Source organism: Fundulus heteroclitus, chromosome 5 (assembly GCF_011125445.2).
Source record: "Fundulus heteroclitus isolate FHET01 chromosome 5, MU-UCD_Fhet_4.1, whole genome shotgun sequence".
NCBI lineage: Eukaryota > Metazoa > Chordata > Actinopteri > Cyprinodontiformes > Fundulidae > Fundulus > Fundulus heteroclitus.
This window is the reverse complement of record NC_046365.1, coordinates 6,964,398-6,987,430: the sequence shown is the minus strand read 5'-3', so window position 1 is coordinate 6,987,430 and position 23,033 is coordinate 6,964,398. Positions and strand designations below refer to the sequence as shown.

The following is a 23,033-nucleotide window of genomic DNA, read 5'->3' as shown; positions in this document are numbered from 1 at the left end:
TTCAGACCATTCACGCCTCAGAGCATTCTGTAAAAAAATGCTAACCTGCTGCGGTGTGAGCATATTGGGGCAGGATTGTTTAGAATGATTTGTGCACACAATGTCAAAATGTTGTTGGGTCAGCGTGAGCGCAACCCTCTGAAGGCTTAACATTTTTTTCTGTATTGTGCTACAATACAGAAAGATTATTGTATAATTGTATTACCGTATAAACCATTTCAGCTAAAACTAGCCCTTTCTTTCTTCTACTACTCCTTCTGCTTGAGATTCTCCTCATTCTGCCTTCTCTTTGCTAAATACCAGGCTCATTAGCATGTGAATATATTATATATATATATATATATATATATATATATATATATATATATATATGTATGTATATATATATATATATATATATATATATATATATATATATATATATATATATATATATGTATATATATATATATATATATATATATATATATATGTGTGTGTGTGTGTAAAGGCCATTATTTATGTTCTTACAATTTCATATGTAAAATTATTAAAGATTCAGCATCAGATTTATAATTTAAACTTATTATTTTAGGTGCATTTACGTGTTATTTAATCACATTTATTTCGGTAAGTATGGGTGTGGCCAGGTGTTGGTTATTCCTTTTAATGAACAGTCGGTGGACTTTTTGTTTGAGTGGCAGCTGGCCTGGGTGTGGGCCCAAACAGTTTTTCACTGTCTCCTGTGAACATGGATTTCAAAACATTGACCTGTATGTGCATTATCCCCAAAACCATCTTCAACCTGGACCTCATTAAAGTCTGGACATTTCATGTTTTACCACTTGAGAACACATCAAACTAAAGCTATGACCCACGCTGCTCTAAGTGGCAACCATTCAAGTTTGCCATTACAATATATATATATATATATATATATATATATATATATATATATATATATATAATCTTCCAATGCAGCCTGAAAAACCTTCAACTTGTTTTGGTGGAATTTGGAGGTGTGGGTGCTTCTCATGAGCTTGTTGCCCTGTCTTCCCAGAATTACAACACACGGTGATCTCTTGAAAACCTTTGTTTATGTTTGAGGTACGGTCTGAAGGGGACCTAATTAAACTTCACCAAGGAGGTCATGGAGAGATAAACTTGATTGTTGAGGTTGTTTTTGTTAATTTGTTTCATATATTAACACATACTTGTTGTTTAGCTAAATGTGATCCATCTTATGGACATTTTCACATCCTGAGCTCTACCACTCACAGAAAAGTGAATTGTGTACATATAGATAAGCTAAGTGGTATCAACACGCAGGCGACTGCAGCCCATTCCATCTTGTACAAAAATGTTGAAATGAATAGAACTGAGCTCCCAACTGGTTGGACTGTGTCCTTATAGTAAATGTGCATTCTTGCATTGATGTCTGCTTAACAGGAACAATCTGAGATCTGATACTGGAGGAGGTGTTTCAGACGAAGGTGGAGATAAATAAAAAAACACCTCTCAGTTAAGGTCCTGTAAATATAAATTATCTCTGCATTATGAGGTAAGAGCAGGATCCTTTCATGGTTTCCATTCTTCCTGCTTTTTGCATCTTCATCGCTATTGTAAGTGATTACACTTTTTTTTCTTATTTTAACCTAATTGCACACAATTAATGTAAGGTTTAAACAATCTGCTGTCAGCAGCATAGTATTACTGAGTTGCCCTTTATAAAACACTTGTACAGCTTAAAATGTTGTTTTTTTATGTTGTTGCTGGAATATGCGTACCCGCAGCTGCAGTGCAGAACCTATTTTCGAAACGAGTATCACATTTTGTTGCAAAACACAGCCTCCATTCATGTCAATTTTTACAGGAAGATTCCATTTTTTTTCTTATTTCTAGCTGTGCTGTTTTATAAAACTGTTAAAATACTAATGTAAAACTGTGACTGGCCTCTGGTCTTTAAGTTGATTAGAAATGCACTGCCTCAACAGTAACTATTTAAGCATGAATTAAAAAAAAGGACCTTAAAGGAATAGTTCAGGACCTTTCAAGAGACGTGTTATTTCGCGGAGCCCAGACTGAGAGTCAGGCCTTCCCGTCCAACATCAGTGTGTGGCCTCACAAATGCGCTTTTGTCAGCATTAAATTATCATAAACGCATCAATATATTGTAGATGAGTTTCTGAAGTACTAAACAGGTTGACCAATGAAAAGCATGAACATGTAAATATGTTTAGCTAATTTTAGCAATTTTTAACAGTTCAAACTGTAAATGTTCACTGGATATTAGCAGATATTAAGAATCTACGAGTAAAATTATCAATTTACTTTTCGATGAAGTTCTCCCTTTAAGAAGCCCCTTGGTGACTTGACCACTCTCAAATAATAAGTGTGAATATGGACCCTTACCGAAAAACTTCACTTTAGCATTTACGGGTAGAGATGCTTTGTAAATTCTGCCCCTGTTTCTCTTCTTCCTCTTGCATATTCTCAATCTTTAAATGCCCTGACTGGTGATAAAAAAAAAAAAAGAAAACAGAGATTTATGATTGTTTAAACTGCAAATATTCCTGACTCACACACATGAAAGACAACTAAATGTATGTTGGCTTGCCATAGTAACAGTAGCTTTTACAGCACGTACCTCAGATAAAAGACATCTTTCCATGAAATCAGTTAGGTTCTTTGTGAAAAATACAGTTAAAAAAAAAAAAAAACGTTACATGCAGAGGCAATATTGCAGCTGTAAATAAGTGTCTTTTTGTCATTTGCACCAGCTTAGGATGTCCATAAAAAAAAAAAAATTAGAGCATACAATACATGGTTTTCATACTAGAGTAAAGAAAACAAACACAAATAATGTTATATACTGGTAATAGGTGCAAATTCGCCAAATCCACAAGAGAGACGAATCTCAGGGTAAAATAAACCATGGAACCAAATCTGCAAGGTGAGCTCCTTCAACAAAAGTTCACTAGAAAATTTAAATCATCCTAAATCATTCTCTTCATGCTTCTACACAAAAAAGCAGCAACAGAAACAGTGTCCTGGGTCCTTTCTCTCTCTCTCTCACATCTCTTTCTCTCCTTTTCTTGAACACCTGTCCAGGATTCCTCTTCCTTCCCCAGCTTCCTCTCTGCCTGTTTTCCCCACCTATGGCTTCTTGCACTTGCCTTTCTTCTCACGCTGCTGGAACTTCCTGAGCCTGCGTGCCCACGTGTCCCTCCACTGGATGACCAGGCTTCCTTTGTCAGCCACCACTCCGCTCTGGCCGGGGGAGTCCTCGTCATTGCCCAGCAGGAGGTACTTCTTCCCAGGCTTGATCTTGGGACACTTGCAGGCCACGTCTTTGGCGCGGACCCACAAGAACTGGTCCCCCCGGCGGATGCGGCTCTCCCCCTGCTTGTAGACGGAGATGATGTTGACGGTAAATTTCCACCATTCGCCGGCCTTGTCTGCCTTCAGAATGTGCACCTGGACAGCTGCAATGTGACGTGACAGAGATAAAGCATAATATGTTAATGTCAAATCAAGTTTACTGCGTTCAACGCCGCAACTCTAATGATGGCTTCTGATTGGTTTACCATTGACATTGAACTTTACCAATAAGGTGTTTGAATAAAAGCATATATATTTTAGACATACATGCATATTGTACATAGTACGGCTCACATTTTCATTAAAATTGCAATATTAGCATAATACCAACACTAGTATAGCGATAGAAATTATGTTACTAATCATAATTTACATTGCATATTTATCTATAACTATCCTCTTGTATCTGATATAGGCTCTTACAGGACAATATTTATTGTATAGTTCTAAAAAGTTATTTGTAGAAATGATTCATGTGTCATATGTCTATGTGTTGATACACACAGGTTCTGTGCCATTAAACCAGAGTTTAATTGCACTATTGACTCCAAATAACTAACATCCTCTGCTTTTGTGATTTGGTAATCCTGTAATTTTGATTATACATTACAAAAAGTGGTCACTAATATTGATTATTAGCCTTCTAAAAACATTATTGAACATTATTTTGGGATTTTTTTCAAATTCAATAAATACAGAAACAGAAAGGTACAACAGAACACAACACAACACAGAACGTTTAATACAAGATCTATTTAGTGGCAGCCAAAGCTAACTATAGGGTTTATGTGTATAGAAGTGAATCTGTAAGCATCCGTTCTTGTGTGTTGTTACATTGAGTGTGTGGTTATGAGCGTTTGCATGTGTGGGAATTAGGGTGGGAACATGTGATTGTGACTGCGAGCCCTAGACTGTTAACCTGACTCCGCCAGATGGATTTGCTCCACATATCCATCTGGAAACCTTCCGTTGAAGTAATTTTGGGAAAGGGGCGAAAATACTGGTTAGCTGATTGGCCTATGTTGGTGATAGACGTGCCAAATAAACCAATCAGATCAACGAAGCATATGACGTACTAACAGCGACGACGAAAACACAACCACAAGCTCTTGCCGAAACCAGTCGAGGGAAGAGCAAAAACATCTTTTCCTGTGAGAAAAGCCTCCAGAGCAGCGTTTTGCTCTTCTTTCAGTGAAGAAATACTCTGTAATTCCGATAAAACTTGCTCGATAGCCACGCTAACGCTAGTTTCATCGGCTGAAGCCGCCATGTTCTTTAGACTGAACTGTCGCGCTTCTCGTTGCGTCACACCTCAACCCGCCTCAAAGCCAACGCTGATTGGACGTTCGTTTGGTGAACTGCTCCAAATTTTCTTTAACGGAGAGTAGCCAGACTGATCTGCGAGTGAAACCTTGAAAGCTCGCGAGATCAGGATGGTCTCACGAGGCTACTAGACTGTGTGCTTGTTTCTTTGTCAGGTTGGGTTCTGGGCTGCCCCCTCTCTAGGACCATCTCAGGTCTCCACTAATTGTGGGGCCCAGGGGCGGCGTGCCCCTGGGCCTCGGGTCTCTGGAGCCACGTCTGGATCCGCTCTGGCTGAGCTGGCTACCAGTGGAGCCTGCGGGCACAGTACAGAAGCCCCAGTGGCTTCTGTACTGTGGCTGCTGGGGGGTTTCCTGAGACTCCTCTCTACTCCTCTCTGGGATGGGGGAGGCAGCTATCCCTATGTGGGTCCTTCTTGGGCCCCTTTGTTCTGGGGGCCCATTCGGGCATCTGGGGTTCTGGTCTCGCCCTGGGGGACGGGTCTTTGACTCCTCACATCCACTGATTCTTCTTATGGAGAAACCTTACATACACAAGCACACTCTCACAAACGCCTACAGGTGCTTGGATCCAGGTGCTTACAGTTGGGTCGATTCTGAAGCAGTGGTGCAAATGTATGGTTTAAATTACATCTCATGTGAGAGTGATTGATTTCTTTCAATATTAGAGGACACGTTTCTATTAACTTAAAGTACAGACTGGGCCCTCTTGTGATTTCATAAAGCCTTGATACTACTTGCCATGACTTTATTAAACGAAGCCACAGCATACATCTACCTTCTTGGGTCAGTAATCATTTCTCTTACTAAGTTAAAGAAAAGGAGAAGTTTTGCTGTAAAAGAACAAGTAAAAATAAGTAGTAAAATCTGGGTAAATTAGTACCCAAGGTACAAAAACACACCAAAAGCAAATAAGATTTTCAAATAATGGATATGCGTGTGGTTTAATTTCCTCTTTTAAACAAAGTGAAAAATGTAGGTGTACAGCCTAGCTTTCACATAGAGCTCCACATGCACTTTGTCCATTACTACTGACACAGCAGTGTGATCAGTAATGGGATTAGGAGGCAGGGCATGGCTATTAGAGACGTTAGCTGAGCAGACACTCAGGGATATTACATGAGGAATGAACCGACGTGGCCCTCGGAGAGCTGATATAGACGCTCATGGATTCCATCCCTGCATGTATCAATATGTATTATATTGACCAGATCTCTATTAAGTTCCATTAAGCTTCTCCTATAATTATGAGGAAGCTTTAAAGATGAACAATCTTGTGACGGGGTCGCTGCTTTCACCTTCAGCACAGAGGTAATGAAGCTGAGTGTCTCGGCAGCTAAATCTGACTTTCAGTGCAGGGTTTGTATCTACCGCTGCCTGAGACTTTATACCTTATAATAGCTGATTTAAAACTCTATATTTGTGTTCTGTTTTGTTTTCCAGTAGTATTTAATACCCCTCTCAGAATATAGAAATTAATTATAATGTTTTCTGAGCAGAAACTACTTCAGTCCAAAAAAAAAAACCTTTACTTGCACTGCTTTCCTGACAGCCACCTTTAAAACTCTTTTAGGCTGTGGTTGTTATTTTGTTGATCCGACAAATCTTTCTAGCAATGTGTTATTCAGCCTGTAAATGAGTTTCCTGGTAAAGGAGATTGTATTGTCTGCTGTGGTTCTGTCTGGGTCACATGACCTGCCCTGTGGCCTGTGCTCAGACAGCCATCAGGGTAAAAGAGAGCAGCTGAAACACCGAGTGTTGAATGTATGCTGTTACTAAAAACAAAATGCTAAGTTTGTGAAGGAGGATGTTCCCGGACGATTTCTCTGCACACATTTAAATGGAACCACACTGGAATACGCTAAGAGTGAAAATATCAAAGATTCACATCAAAACTGAGACAAGCAGGCTAATGGGAGCCTTGCACGTCAGCAAACTGCTCAGCTTGAAAACAACGTTTTCTAAAGAGTGTCAAAATGTGTTGAGTCTGGTTTAATGTACTGTATGCCTATTAAATGCTCGGATTTTCAGAGACAGTTACCAGAGACATTCTTGTTTTTAACAATCAAAATTTTTTTGCATTCACATCCATATATAGAAGCTTGCTTTGTGACCTCAAACAGAGGCATGTTGCCTAGAGATGTTATGCTCTCATCTCTCAAAGCAGCCTATTGACTTTTGACTGTTCTCCAGCAGTTTGTTGTAGGATCTCGTGTATCTACATGTAATGAAGCAAAATGGCTATATTCTCCTTTGAGGTTCTGTTTCTAGCTTGTTTTTGTTTCTCCACTTGGTGTAAGTGAAGCATAGAGATCTTTTCTGGAGTGCTGAGTGATCTGACAGTGACGCCTCGCAGCTCCTTATATCCAGCAGCTGCCACGGTGTGATGTTTGCATTTGGTCATATAACTACTGGGGAGACTGAAGTGACTGAATTAGTTAGAGCCGGGATTCCGCTGAGATCAGACACGTCCACCCTCGTTTTGCGCCCCACTTTAGCTTGTAATTCTCTCCACGTGCCCTGCATATCAGCCACAATGGACCGTGGCACGGTTTGCTGGTGCACCGTGGAGCTCCAGCTCCCTGCTGATCTTTTTAAAGCACTCCAAAGCTCTCTTTCCCCTGAGACAGATTCAGCAGATTCACACCGAGTTTGACTTCTCATCGGATTTCCTAATCTCATGTGATACATATACACAGGGATTTTGTTCCTCTCCTGAATCCTACTTCATTATGTTTTCACAAACTATTGTTATTTGATTTCAAACACAGACTGCTCTAACGAAGGAAAGTGAGGACAGCGTGGATAATCTATCAGATGATGTAGCACCTCCGGTGTCCACACACTCACATCCAATGCACTATTTTTATGTGTTTAATTGTGATGTTGTATGATAAACCAACAGAAAGCACATAATTGTGGTTATTATCAAATGCTCCTCCAAATAAAACCCAGAAAATAGTAGACGTGTATTTATCCCCATTTACTTTGACAGCATTAGAAAAATGGCCTGTACATAAAATATTAATTCAATTTATTTATATAGCGCCAAATCATGAAACATGTCATCTCAAGGCACTTTACAAAGTCAAGTTCAATCATATTATACAGATTGGGTCAGATTATACAGATTGGTCAAAATGTCCTATATAAGGAAACCAGTTGATTGCATCAAAGTCCCGACAAGCAGCATTCACTCCTGGGGAAGCGTAGAGCCACAGGGAGAGTCGTCTGCATTGTACATGGCTTTGCTGCAATCCCTCATACTGAGCAAGCATGAAGCGACAGTGGGAAGAAAAACTCCCACTGTCGCTACTATTACAGGTAACAGAAAGCTAACACAGGACATCACCCTAAGATCTGCACATTAAAGCATGGTGGTGGCAGCATCATGCTGTGAGGATGATTTTCTTCAGCAGGTCCGGGCAAGCTGGCCAGATTTGACGGTGTAATGGATGGAGCTCAATATAAGAAGATGGCCTGCTGGAGGCTGCTAAGCCTACAGTCAGAGCAAATGCTCTACATCCAATCTGGTATTAAGTAGTTCTTTGTATGGCTCTGTGGCAACATTCAAATGTCTTACACTGACGTTCGTGACTGTAATGTTGATGGGGTGTGAATACTTTTTGTAATTAGCGGAACGTTTAACTGTAATCCAGGGTATAAAAGCTTGCTTCAGGAGTTTAAACAGCCAAAACCAATCTTTGTGGTGATCTTGTTAGACGTGTGCCAAAGTTAAATTACGCCGACGCCTAGAATTGGTTCTATCATGAGTTGCAGCTGCCTTAACTGCTCAGTCTCCTCGACGATTTTGGAGAGCTGCACACAAACACTTTGGCGCTTCAGCGGAATCTCCCCTCATCTTCGCTTGATGTTATCGCAGCCATCAGGTGCCAGCAGATCCTCTGGAGTTCACACGCAACACACGACACGCCAAATCAGCTGGGAGCCTTTCCTCTGCTCATGGCTGTCTTGGGATGGGTGGATGGATGAGGGTACTCCATCCAGGGCTCAGTCAGTTTTTTTTTTTCCTTTTTCTAAACAACAAATTTCTTCTCTTGATGGCAGCTGCCTACTTTTTTGCAACATTTTTAATCAAAACCTGGTGCAACATTTCCCTTTAATCAGACATTGTTTCACAACTCCATGCTCTGAATACCTCCCCCCCCCACCCCCCGCCCTGACATAGTCACCCAGAATCAACAGCATGGGCGACAGAGGCACGGCTTTTCTCACGACACCACCAGCGAGGTAGGCCCGGTCTGAAGAGGAGGTGTCTATAAGCTGACCCCCTAACTCCTCCAAATCCCCGCAGAACAAAGCCCGGGCCTATCCGTCAAGCTCCTGAAGTATGCTGCGGGACGCCCCCGGTTCGGTTCAGCAGCTCTGCAGGCCGACTTCAATCAGGGGAGGGGACGCGGGCGGCAGCGGAGAGGGGAGAGGTCATACGTCTTATCCACACCTTGAATGGCGCGGCAGACGGATGGTCGCAGGAATGCAGCACGGGGCGCTCTGGTGGTGGGGGGAAGTGGGCCGCTCTTTAATGAGGATCTCTTAGTGAGCCCCCACTGGGCAGGGATCGCCCGTCCCACACACCAACACACCTCTGTCTAATTCTATTTCCCACTCCTTCCTTCAAGCTCCTTTTCTTTCCTCCCGTTTGTCCGCTCATCTCTTCATCGCTCATAGATCCGTTTGGTCCTTTTGTCTGTTTCACTCAGGGAGCTGAAGTAAGAAATCAGCGAAACTGTAAAGGCTCCTGTGAATATAACGGGCCTGCCACTGTGAAAGGATTAAAAGGAACTCGGTGCCTTAGAATAAAAATGTATCATTTGCAAAAATGATTTTTAGAGTTATTTGTTCATATTAACACTTATTTTACACATCCCAATTTTACACAATGCGGTTAAGAGCGTGATTTGGATGAATTTTCTATATAAGATGCTTTTCAGTATCGCTAAAGAAAAAAAAATGTAATGAAAGGGCAGTGTTTCGTCTGACTCACCGTAATCCTTCTTGCAGTACTTTTTCATGTTAATTTTCAGTTTGCCTTTTGACGCTTTGCAGTAAGAGTCACAGTCTGCAGAAATAGAAAAAGAGGACAATCCAGTAAGGAGGCAAGGAAAATAAAGAGATCAAATACACAAATAACATTTTCTATATAATGCATGGTTGCTACAGGCGGCTTCTAATTTTCCACATAACTTAAAAATGAATTGTTGAAGGTAAAGCAACTTTTTTGATTTTAGGAACATGGAATAAATTAGCAAAAACATACAAAACCACATGAAACATCATTTACGTTGATCACAAAAACTGTATATTTTGCACTAATCACAAATAATTAATGCCGTGATTTATACACACACACACACACACACAATTTTTAACTCATTAACTTTCTGTGTTTAGAATTTTTTTTACATGTTTTAAGAGCTAATCTTTTGTGTCTGTGCGTGTTTGAAAATGTACAATAGAAGAGCATCTTCAAAAAGATTTGTTCCTTTGTTACAATAAAGTATATTAAAGCGCATTACTGACAAAACGCTTCCTATTTGATTGTGTCGTCAAAGCTCCTCATTGTGTGATGGTTGAAATTTGCTCAGAGAGTAGAAGCTACTGTACTTTTTTTTTTAAATGTCTTACCAAGATTATAAATCACATAAACCTCTGTGGGAGGGAGCTAGGTCTATGCAGACCAGATCCCACCTCGCTTGTCACCTAAGTGCCCCAAAGTTCAGGAAAAAAAAGAAGGAATTTAAAACAAATTAAAAAAAAAAACTCCCCAGGAGGACCATGTCAAGCTATCATGTTTTTTTTTTTTATGGTGTGCATGTTAGTGTGGGGGTGCTCAGAGTTGGCAGCTCTTCCAGGGAGTGGAAGGTGTTGGGGGGCGGTGAAGTGGGTCAATGCCACACAAAGGGAGGTCAGGAAGGAAAAATTAGCCATCCATGAAGCGTTAGGCAGGGGAGCCTTTTTTTGCGCGGGGTTGCTGGATGGCAGGAGGGGTGTCCGTGTTGGAGCCGTGAACAAATAAATACCTCACGCAGGCTGTGGGCTTACCCACACTGATTCACAGCTCCGTGTAGTAGAAAAGCTGTCAAACACACAGTTGCGTATGAATGAACACACTCTGAGAGTGCTTGCTGAAAGAGACCTTGGAGTTTGTCATCTGGTTTCAAAAGAGAGCAAATTTTTTTGCCTAGAAATACACAAAGGGCCTTGATTAAACAGTGCATGTTCTTTGAGCGATGAGGGTTCGGGCAGTGAGTGCCCTGCTGCCAAAAAGAATTACCTGTGATACTGTAATCACAGGGTGCGTTGAAAAAGAAAGTTAATACTTAAAATATGAGCCTGTGCCACATGTTGTTGTTTTTTTTCTAAACTGAGAGAAGTTAAAACTCTGCTTAGTAAAAAAAAAACATGTTCTCCCACTTCTGATACTGTACCAACTCTGGTCATTATTAGAAATTTAAAAACCCAATGTTTTTCTCAGTTAGCCCACCATACATAAGTCCTAAAAGTTCACAATGGCAACAACACTCTTCAGTGTGGATGTTGCCGCGGAGTAAAGTAGACTCGACATTAGCATTTTTAGCATCAATCAGGTCTTCGAAATTAGTCGGGTAAAAGAAAAAGAAGAAGCTATTTAAATGCAAATTGTATTGTCTAGGACAGGAGGGTGCGCACACTGCCACTAGGGGGTGCGCCAGATGTAAAAGGTAAGGGCAGTCTGATAATCCCCACAATTACACTGTTTTTCCAACACAATAAAGACATGTAGATAAACCTTTCCTTTGTAAAAATTTAAATCAAAAACTGTAATTTTATTCACACGAAAAATGTATTTATTTATAAAAGTCTTCTACGCTTCTTTTTAAGATGAAATATAGAAGGAGTTATCTTCTACGCATTGTACTGTATACGCACACCTAGCTTGTGGCTTCTACCTCAACCATTCTCGCAAATAATAAAACATTTTTTGTTATTATGTGTGTTCTGGTTATTTGAGCATGATTAAACATGCCACCTTTAATATGTCTTAAAAAGCTTGTTGCATTTTTTATTTTATTTTTTGAAGGTGTGGGGGATTGGGGGGGTGTGAACCCGGTTGGGACACAGAAGGGGGCGCGTGGCCGAAAAATTTTTGGGAACCGCTGGTCTAGATGTTACCATTTCTAGCTTTTGAAACTCGGACTGTCACGGAACATGACATATTTGGAGATGTTACTGGCTTTTTGGAAACTTCACTGTTAATGCAATGGTCTTCCTTTTCCAGGGAGTACACGCAGATGTTGGTGTAATGCTAGCAGTATGAACCACACTAATTTCTAATGGATAATCTGAGGAAAGTTTAAAATGAGAACTGCAAACCTGGAGCAACTGAGATGGGACACAGTGTGACATCGCCTCTGCTCCAAAGATGAATGACGACTGCTCACAGCAGAAGCGCTAAGAATTTTTTTTATTTCTTAGGTAAGGCGATGCGAGTTTATTTGTATCACACATTTCACTAACAAGACAATTTAAAGTGATCTACATGAACAGAACAAAGAAAAGAAAACAGACAGAGGAAGGCACATTGAAGTGGAATAGCAGCGGCAGGTCAATATAAATTGAACTTAATCTAATGGTGTTTCAGTTTGAACTGAACATTAACATTGAAAGGCAACTCTAAACAACCTTGATTTAAAGGAACTTGGGGTGTCAGCACTTTTACAGTTTTCTGGGATTTGTTCCATATAAATGGAGCATAAGAATTAAATGCTGCTTCTCCGTGTTCCAAAGTTATAGTTTTTAAGGAACAAGTGGAAACAGTTGAAGTTGCTTCTCAGATCAAATGCTTTCAAAAACTGGATTTTAGAAAATGGCCAAAGAACCCCTTGACGCAGAAATCCCCTTTTAATCCCTTAATCTCTGCCCCATTGGCCAATTCCTACCAGCTGATACAGATCTTGTAAAATAAAAGCTAAAAGAGTTGTATTTGACAGCAAGTCGTGGGATGGGGATGGGCTGGTGGAGGAGGGATTCGAGCTGTGAGGTAGTTGTGAATCTGAGCGAACCTCACTGATATGAGCAAAACTTTACTGCTCTTTATAGTCCACTACAATGAGGTTGCCAGGGGAACGCCGTTACAGAAAAAATGCACCAGTAGAGGAGTGGGTGGTGGGAGAGTGAATAGTGGCGGACAGGCGAGCAGAAAAACAAGATGAATGTAATTTGGCACAGGGGGGGGGGGAAGAAGAAAAAGAGAGGAAAAATTGGGAAAGCTGATTGTGTTACCGTGTGGTTGGGCTCCGAGCTGGTGCCTGCGCTAGCAAATAGAGAAAGCAACAAAACCAGGCAGAGCAAAAAGCGAACAGAGGAGTCCATAAACGCTGGAGCTGATTACCATGTAAATGATGGTAGTGGGGGCTTTGGAAAGGCAGCTTTGTTTTCTCATAACCCCCCCCTGATGCCATCATGATACTTCCCTTTGATAGCCTTTCGTTCCCCATTAGTGTACCCCTGAGACGCAGCTCCGGGCCCCGCTGAGAGCACCCCGAGATGCCTGTTTGGGGCTAGGCAGTCCCCTACTGCGAGGACAAATGTCCCCTTTGTGCCTGCGTTTACAAGCAGCAGCAGGGGGAAGCAGTCTTGTAATGCCGAGCTAAAATGTGCTCTGTGTGTCCTAAGTAGATGTAGTTACTACAGTGCTTTGTTTTCTTGCCTTTCAGCGCACTGAGAAGTTGGTAACTGAGAGGTGGACCTTTGCCCCCTCTATCAAAGTACCCGAAAGCAGCCCTTTGAACCAATCGTCTCCACTGGAGCTGCTTCCAGGCCCAATACAGTGCGGCAGAGCTCGACGTCTCCGAGCCAAAACTTTAGAGTTGCAAAGAAACACTTGAAAATACCGTCAACAAACAGAAATGGGTCGTAGGAACTGCAAGGCCCTTTTTTCAGATGATGGACACATAAAGCTTGGGTCTCTAAAGCTTGTTAAAGAGAACACATCCAGTTTTCCTATAAATTAACATTCTCAATATATAAGAGGAAAATTAGGACTAAACAGAAGAAGTTGGGACATAATGCCAATGGTCTTGCTACTCTCTTTAGAAAGGCACCAGTTAGCTCATTGTAGGGGGAAAGTTCAGCTCAGAAGTGCATACAGAATCATTTTACAAATGTAGCATTAGACTGGCCCCCAGAGGCGACACTTCCAGCTTCCCTGTTCCTCCCTAGGTCAATCCAGACAGTGAGTTTTTAATTCTAGCTTGTTGGGAACATTTAGTTACAGTTAGGCACACCGCACACGGAGCTGATGCCCAAGTTAAGCAGCTGGAATTAACACTGTGTGATCACAGGAAAAATGGGTTTGAAATCCAGATATTTTAATGCTGCATTCACGTGGAAGACGTTTTAAGAGCCAGCGGCAGCATCTGGTTCATCTAGGAGAATCAAGAGGTCCTGCGGTGATTTCAAGCGTCTGAGCGTACAAAGCGGCAGACGTTGGAAGACCTGAACTTTTGCTGCAGGACGCGGAGCATCAACCAATCAGAGAGACCCCGCTATGTGACGTAGCATGGAGGAGGACCAGCAGGGAAGTTGGGACTTTGGGTAAGTTATCAAACCTTTTATTATGCTTAATATTTCCCCGCATGTGAGGAAAAGAATAAGGTAGTTCCTTGTAACGCGTGTCCGACCAGTCTGTGCGTCAGACCAGCGTCCACGATGAGGCGTTTTGACGCTCGAATTGCGTTCAGTCTGACCGTCGCATAACCATAGCTTATTTCCAATTGCTCCTCTGTCACACATATAAATGAATAATAACTAATGTATATGCTGTTTTTGAATAATCATGAATCAAACTCTTTGATTTCAAAGTGTTTTGATGAATAAAACTACGTTGGAGAATTTTGTATGGGAATATCCGTCCTTGACAAAGTTAGTTCACTCAAAGGTTAGATATCAGTCGCCAACACTTTATGCTGATTTAAACGTCATCTTCTCGTGTCTCCTCTCCACTGAAGCTGCCACATGGCAGGAAGATCCAGAAAGTCAGGAGGACTTTAAAGCGAGACACGTCAGTAGTAGAGGAAGAACCAGAACAAGTGAGGTGTGTGAAGCTCCATTCTCAGCAAGATAAGCCATTAAACCATTCAGTCTGATCATCTGGGCAAAGAGGACTACTAGGATTCCTTCGTTGTGTTTTTGTTAACATCTGCCTTTTATCTATCTGCACTCTTCTTCAAACCTTTTATCAAGAAACCCGTAAAAAAAATCTCTGTGTTTCCTTATCACCAACTGGGGAACCTCTCATGACGCAATTTCCTTTATCCACTTTTACAATAAGATCTGGCCCCACCTGGAACCCAAAAGACTGATTCCATCCAAACATCCAAGTCTGTTGGACACCTGTTGTCTCCTCTCATCCCTCAGAACAATGCAGGGCCTAGACCCTTTTAGCAGTTTAAGAGAGAGCGAGAGGTTATGAGCTGCACTTGTATCCTGTGCTGCCTCCCATTCAGAAAGCCAGATCCTTTTGCCTGGACCTACAGTGGGAATATCCTCTGATACTGCGCTGATTTGGTACCGGAAAAGAGAAAACTCTGTCTTCTACCTCCCTCCTCACTGAATGTGAATCAGATAAAAGTAGATGTGAAATCCTGATAAAATGTAGTTAATATCTGTTTGTGTCCCAATAATACTGCTGAACCTTTCACTCTTTATTTGAGACCCTTTTATTATTAGTTTGTTTTTAGCTGCTAACACTTATGTTTGTTGTTTTTGCTGTATTACTCATATTTCTAATCAGGAGATCTATCTAATCATATTTTAGTTTGATACAAAACATTTTTTGTTTAGATTCATGTGGTAGCTTGATAGGTGTTTCTCAGTTTCTAGTCAACAGGATAGAACTAAACGTATAGCACACTGGCAAAGTATTCATCCCCACTGACCTTTTGCATAATTTGTTACATCACAAAGACAATTCATTGTATTTTGTGTGGATTTTACATGATAGTCCAGAACAAAGTACTGCATACGTGTCAAGTAAAAGGATGTATGGCTTTCAACATGAGTTTGAGACGTGTGGAGTTCATTTGTATTTGGACCCATTGAGTGAATACTTGGTGGAACCAGGTTTTACTGTAATTTCAGCTGCAGGCATTTTGGTGGATGTCTCTACCAAAGTTGTCCAGCTGGCCGGTCAAATTCCGTCCCGATCCCAATTTTTTTCAGCCTCTAACCGGGTGGTCCAGTATTTCTCTCCATGCATCTTCCCATCAGCTCTGACCAGCTTCCCTGCTCCATCTGAAATAACGCATCCCCACAGCAACAACCCAAGCAACAAGTGGAGAGGCATCAGGGCCATTGCGGATTATAAGCAGAGCGACCAGCAGCTCAGCAATGACCCACAGCTCTCCCCGAAACCTTAAACAGCTTCTTCACACGCTTCGACTCTAGCAGCAGAAGGTCTGAACATCTACCTCGACCAGATGTGCAGCATCAGCCTCTCATCCTGCAGCTGTGCCAAGTGACTTCCACCTTAAGCAAGCTCAACATCAACGAGGCTGCAGATCCAGACATGGTGTTAGGCCAGATGTTAAAATTATGTACTAACCAACTTGCAGAACGCTTTCTTGTAGGCACTTCACACGGCTCTGACTCATGCTATTCATAAGCTTAAGCTCAGCCTTCAACACCATGCTTCCAGACACACTGGCCCTGAAGCTACACAACCTGGAATTATCTGCACCGCTCTGCTCCTGGATCAATGTTCCAGGTGGTGAGGATTGGGAAATGCACATCTTTCCCTCTGATCCGCAATACTGGCACACCGCAGGGTTGTGTCCTCAGCCCTGCTCTCTTCACCTTTTTCACCCACGACTGCTCTAGTATCCACCCGACAAACACGATTGTGAAGTTTGCACACGAATATCCAACAATGATGAGACCCACTACAGAGAGGAAGTCCACAGCCTGACACAGTGGTGCTCCAGGAATAACCTCATCCTGAGCACCAACAAGACCAAGGAGGTAACAGTGGACTACTGGAGGTCCAGGAAGACTGAACACACTCCTCTCTGCCTACATGGGGAGGTGGTGGAACGTGGGGACAGCATAAAGTTCCTGGGCATTCACATCTCCTCTGAGCTCTCCTGGAATGAGATGAAAAAAAAAACACCTGATGAAAAAGGCTCAACAACGGCTCTTCTTCCTTGGGAAACTGAAACGGATTGGACTTTCTTCTCAGTTGCTCATAAACTTTTATAGAGCTACAATTGAAAGCATCTTGTGTCTCAGCGTGACAGTGTGGAATGGGACCTGCTAGGGACAGGAGAGAAAGGATTTAGCACAGGTGGTGAGGTCAGCACAGGGGATTCTGGGATGTCATCTGCAAGATCTTGACAAGGTTTTTGCTGCATGAGTCCAAAAATAGGCCAGACGTATAGCCGCAGATACCACCCACCTGGGAAATGTACTGTTTGTCAGGTAAGCTATTCAGAAACATTAAATCAAAAACTAATAGACTTACAAACAGCTTCTGTGAGAGCTATCATCCCGTTCTGGGAATCAAATAAACCACCAGCCTAGTTCATAGTCTATTACATGTTTACAAACATGCTGCTGCTTCTACATGTTCTTGATTCAATGACAATTATTTACACTGTCTTCCACATGCTAATGTAACTGGAACATTTAAATTTTTGCTAATGACCATTTGCACACTTTTTAACTTCTCGGTGATTGTTATCAATACATTCATGCAACTGAACAGAAAGTGTTAAACTTAACACAACCCCATAAACAGAAATGTAGTGAAACGTTTAATTTCGGTAACCTTGCCTAAAAGATGAATCCTCGTGGTATTTGTGTGTTCACAAACGCACGTGAATCCATCTTGTACCGCCCAGGCTTTAACCGTTTGTGTCCGAACCAAATACGGTTTTAGCCAATCACATTGCAGTATAGTGGTTTAAGGCGGAACATACAGGTGTGATGAAAGTAAGAGCTGATAAGCCCACAGCTGAAGTTGCATAAAGTGCTATACATTATCAATCTGGCTGGCCAGGTTATAATTTCGGTCCCCTATGACATTTTATCCTTTATCCACTGTTACATACTAAGCTTAAACAGCACACACACAGACTCTATTTACTAATTAGGTGAACCCTGAAGGTAAATTGGTTGCAGGGGTATCAGAATAAATGGGCCAGAATATTAAAACACACCACACTTTTCAATTGTTTTATTTAGTCTATACCATTTTATAGTTGTGTGCTACTTTGCGTATATATAAAATACACTGAAGCTTGTGGATGCAGCAAGAAAAAAGTAAAGGTGGGAAACCTTTGCAATGTCCTGTGATATAAGCTAAATCCAAGGTTGGAGTCTGGATGTAGGGTAGCCTATAAAACCTGTCAAAACATTCGGCTCACATTGGGCGCCACTCTGGGAGCCGGCCAACTGTACACACAGGCTGCTCTGACATGTTTGTTACACATGATCAAATCCAATAGATGGTCCAAGTTTGGAAGCTAAAAAGCTCCTACAACTACCATTAAATGGCTCCGCATACAAAGTGTGACAACAGCTATAAAGAGAGAGCCCACTGTTAGAGGAGCAGGGGCGGTACAACAAGGAGGTGTAAATGATGGCTCCCAGGAGGAGGGCTCTTCCCCATTCAACCAGACTGATTGAGAAACAAATTGTAGCAAATAAAGCACGTAATTAGATTATAGAGCCCAGGGAGCTGCTGTGCACTGTTCTGCTCTGCTCCTCGCTGGGCTGCTCACATTGTGGGTTTGGATCCTGTCCAGGAAGAAGAGACGGAGAGAAAGGAGAAGAGGGGGGAAAAAAAGAGAGAAGCCCCCTCCCTCCAACCTCATTCCTCACTGTATTGTCACTGAGTAAAGATGGTTTGTTTTTAGCAGGAAAGGAGCAGAGAAGAAGCTTCTGGAGTTCTTCACCTTTTTGAAATTTGACTTTCTGGTGGCGTACGGCCCTGCTGAGCTCATCCCTTCTTCAGCACTGTGATGGGAAAAGGTTATCGGCCAAAATCACGCCATCATATAGTTTACCAGGTAGATCAGTCTGACATATTTTACCATTAAATAAATATTCTATTGCTAATTTGACTTGAATTATTTTCCCTTCCCATTGGAGGATCCTTTTTTTTTACATTCAAAAAGACAAGGAGTTAATCTATTTCTTACTGCTGTAACTTATCTCTACCAGACATAAGAGAAAACTCCCCGCCACACTACAACTTGAATCAAAGTGTTAGTTTATTATTAATCAGAATAATCTATATTTACAGGTATTTACCGACAAGAAACAAAAGCAAAAACCCTGACATACAACGACGAGCAAAAACATCATCTGCCTCTGCTGATCTGAGTTTGATGAAATCTTCGGCTATTTGCCCTGCACTCCACGGAAAAAAGGCTCCTCTTCTCTTCTGATTATATATCTAGTTCCCAAAAGATGGGGATTTGGGAAACAGGAGGAAGGATGGAGGGCCACGGTCCGGTCAGTAATAACAAACAACCCCATCTGTGTGGCAGGAGACTTCAGTCTCTCTGGTCCTGATGTCACACGCTGGCAGCGTCTTCCAGTACCTCACCGCCGTCTCCTGAGCCAGGGGATATATTGACACACAGTCCCCTGAGCCGGCGTTGGGGATTGTTCACAGAAGATCCAGCAGCGCTGTTATCTCTAGTTACCTCGGAATGAAAAACACCGTCTCTTTCTCCAGGACGGCAGAAATGAAGCAGCATTTATCCCAAAAAATCTTGCGAGGAGAGCGGATCAGTCAGCCCCACGGTCGATGTGATAAAGTTCAAGTGGTTTGGATACTACAGCGACACACTGTAAGAGCATTAACGGGCTCACGTGTTCATCGCAATTTAACACTGTGTTTGTCTATTCTTAGTTACGCTTGCTGCAGGTCGCTCACGTTTAGTGTCCAAGCTTTCTGTTAAACGTTAACATAACTTAGCGGTGGTATAAGATTTATGACCGAAGCGCCGCCGAGTCTGAGGGAACCGAAAAGGGTGTGTGAAAGAAAGACTCATGTCCAAAAAATCCGAGGAGGGGTCCGCTACGGATTCTGATCACTTCCAGCCTCAGACATGACACACACACGTGTGCGTACGTACACACACACGCACACGCACACACACTCCGGTTGTGAACATCATCATCATCGTCAGTCCAATTCTCCATCTCCTCATCATCATTAGTTACTCGAACATCCTGACAGGCCCGAGCGGCCGCGGCTCAGGTCACCAGCGGTTAATCTCCTCCACATTTCGTTGCCATGCAGACGTCTCTGTCGTGACCCGTGGGAGTGGCGACTCACACCATCCGTGACCCACCAGCACAATGTGTGTTTTGTCTGCGCCACACCATCGGCGCTATTCTCCACGCATTCCAGCCCTCCGTGTGGTCGACAGGGGTTGGGGATTGGGGTGGGGGGTGGGGGGGAGCCCTGCTGCAGGAGACAAATTAATATCCACTCCATCTTCCCTCCTTTCCCTCCAACCCGCCAGGCCCCCGCTCCCCACCATATAAGGCGCAAAGAGACACCTGCCTCACAGCTGTCGGTCCCACGCTCGTATTTTCCATCTTTTCATATATATCTCAAACTCCACGCTGGAGCCGTAGATCATTTGTTCCAGGTCTCAGCTCTGCCTTAGACTTTACATCAGTCCACCTCATCTTTTACTCAACTGTCATGGATCTTCTTATGGTTTTACTCCCTCCTCCTCTTATGGGCAAAACCTCTTATTTCCGTACAATCAGCAGCGCGTATATAGTTGAATCAACAGTTGAATTCAACCCTAGATTTCATGTAGTTTAATTCTGTGTAAGGCTGCCATGCATCTGAAAACACTTGCACAGCTTTGGCATTGATTTTGCTTAAAAAGAAGGAGGTCACAACTCCTTGCACATAGAGAGACAGAGAGAGGGAGAGAGAGAGAGACACACACACACACACACACACACACACACACACACACCACATCTGTTTGCAATCACAAACTAGGTGATATCACGGCCGCTGAAATACCAGAGGTGCGTTTGTTGTTCAACCATCTCTATAGGCTCCGTGGTTAATGTCTGCATCCTCTGTACCTCAAACCTGGGTGGGCCAAAGAGCCACCTGGCTTTGCAAGGTCTCCATCAGGGTGCTACAGCTTACAGCTTTCGTGATTTCAGCCTTTGGGATCAACTGATGAAAAAAAATGCTGAAAATAAATGCTGAAGAAAAGCATCTCCACAGCATGCTGCTGCCATGTTTTACCATAGGAATGATTGCACATAGGCCAAAAAGTTCAGTTTTGGTCTGATCTGGCCAGAGAACTTTCTTCTAAGTGTTGACAAACAGGACTTCATGTGACTTTCTTCTTGCAATTTGGCCATAAAAGCCATATTTGTAAAGTGTATGACAGTTTTCTTAGATTTTCCCACCCTAACAGCAGATCTCCTCAGTTACCATGGGTCTTTTGGGTGCTTGTCTGAATAGTGCATTTTTTAGTTAAACTGTATATTTTTAACATTTAAACATAAAACAGACTCCATGATTGTACAAACATATGCACACAATTACAAAATAGGGGTAACACCAAATGACTTTCCTTAAATTGTGCACTATACATTTTATAAATCATTTGCCTTTCATTTCACAATATGCAGTAGGTCAGTTTCCCCCAATAATAAAAAAAATATGTTAAATGTCTTTCACCCACATTTTTTGCTGATGGTGAGTCAATTTTCTTCCCCATTAAAGCAACAGTTCCTTTCGCCTGTCAGAGTCCAAAATCAATCAAAATCGTAGAGGCAAGTTTCTTTGTTAAGATACCCAGTAGACAGAGTTTTTGCATCACATGACACTTGTACACCAACAATTAACAGTGTCTTTGCATTCATAAGAAAGCAAGAAAAGAAGAAAACACACATCCGGAATGCCAGGGGACCATTGATTCAGCTTTTCAGGAGTAATGTCAGTCTTCAGGGCTGCACAGTGAAGCTGACCACAGTGTCTGGGTTTGAACCCCGGTCTGGGATCTTTTTTCGTGGAATTTTGCATGATCTCCCTGTGCATGTATGGGTTCTCTCTGGGTACTTTGGCTTCCTCCCACAGTTCAAAAACAGAACTGTTAGTTTTTCCTCTTCCTTCCACTTTTCTCTCTCTAGAAGTCACTTGAACAGGCAGCTAGAGAGACTGAGGTCCAGATGTGTCTGCCCCACAGTCCTGAAGGCCTGAGCAGAGCAGCTCTCTGGGATTCTACCTCTTCAAACCTAGTCTGATCAAGGAGAAGGGTCTAGTGTTGTGGAACACCTGCTGCATTGTTCAGGTACCAAATAAAACTCACCCATCAGTCCTCAAAGACTATAGACCTGTTGCCCTGACATCCCACATCATGAAGGTTCTGGAGATACTCCTGCTGACACACTTCAGTAAGCTAACAAGCAACTATCAGGACCCCCTGCAGTTTACTTATTGCTGTGGAGTTGGAGCTGAAGATGCCTTTATACACCTGCTTCAACAAATCCACTGTCATCTAGACAAGGCCAACAGCACTGTGAGGATCATGTTCTTCGATTTCTCCAGTGCTTTTAACGTAATTCAGCCTGATTTGCTTTGTCAGAGACTCCAGAAGACTCATTCTGTTTGTTGCAATGCTTACCATAAGGTATGTGTATAAGATTTAGATTCTTGAGAAAAGAATGATCAAAACCAAAACAAATTGATTAGCTATCAGAAATGATGTTTAGTACTCTCTTGATATTAAAGAAATTTGGTGGCCAGGAATGAAATAGCTTTGATCCCTTGCTTAAACTTGCTGGTCTATAAGATGATTCTTGTAGCAATGGTTTATTTTGCTTGAAAATAGTGTTTTTAAGTCAAGTCTCAAAGTTGGGGGAAGGTCTTACTTCTCATGAGATTCTGCATACAATTTTCAGGGGTCTGAACAATTTTTCTGAAAGTGTTGTATAAAATTCAATACTCAAATCATCCTAAGGTTTTACCACTATTAACACCTTGATTGGCATAAAACAGCTCTTCCATTGTTAAATCGTTGTATAAAACGTGTTAATCTTCAGTTAACTTCTGAAAATGCAGCCGATGAAGAAAGTCTTCTTGCTTCTGAGGCTGCTGACGACACTGGGACTGATACGGATGCTCATAGAACTTTAAAGTTGTTATAGCTTGTAGATAGACAGTCACATTTCCTGCACGATCTTCTACTTTGTTTATTGTTCTTTCAAGCTTTTTAATCCACAACGGCAGCAGTTTCCCAGTTGTTTTCTTCTTGATCGTAATAAGATTGTTTTAGCCACAACAAACTGTTCGCT

The 23,033-nt window shown here is 42.1% G+C and overlaps 1 protein-coding gene across 1 annotated transcript in view; it reads right to left on the bottom strand.

Annotated features, from left to right (window-relative positions):
• Positions 1 to 2,072: 2,072 nt before the first annotated feature.
• Positions 2,073 to 23,033, bottom strand: part of ntn1a (netrin 1a) — a 78,920-nt gene continuing 57,959 nt past the window's right edge. The window contains exons 4-5 of the mRNA XM_036136789.1: positions 9,688 to 9,762; positions 2,073 to 3,464 (exon numbers count right to left, since the gene is read on the bottom strand). Coding sequence (XP_035992682.1) covers positions 3,136 to 3,464; positions 9,688 to 9,762 — 404 coding nt within the window. The 3' untranslated portion in view covers positions 2,073 to 3,135. The remainder of the gene's footprint in view (positions 3,465 to 9,687; positions 9,763 to 23,033) is intronic.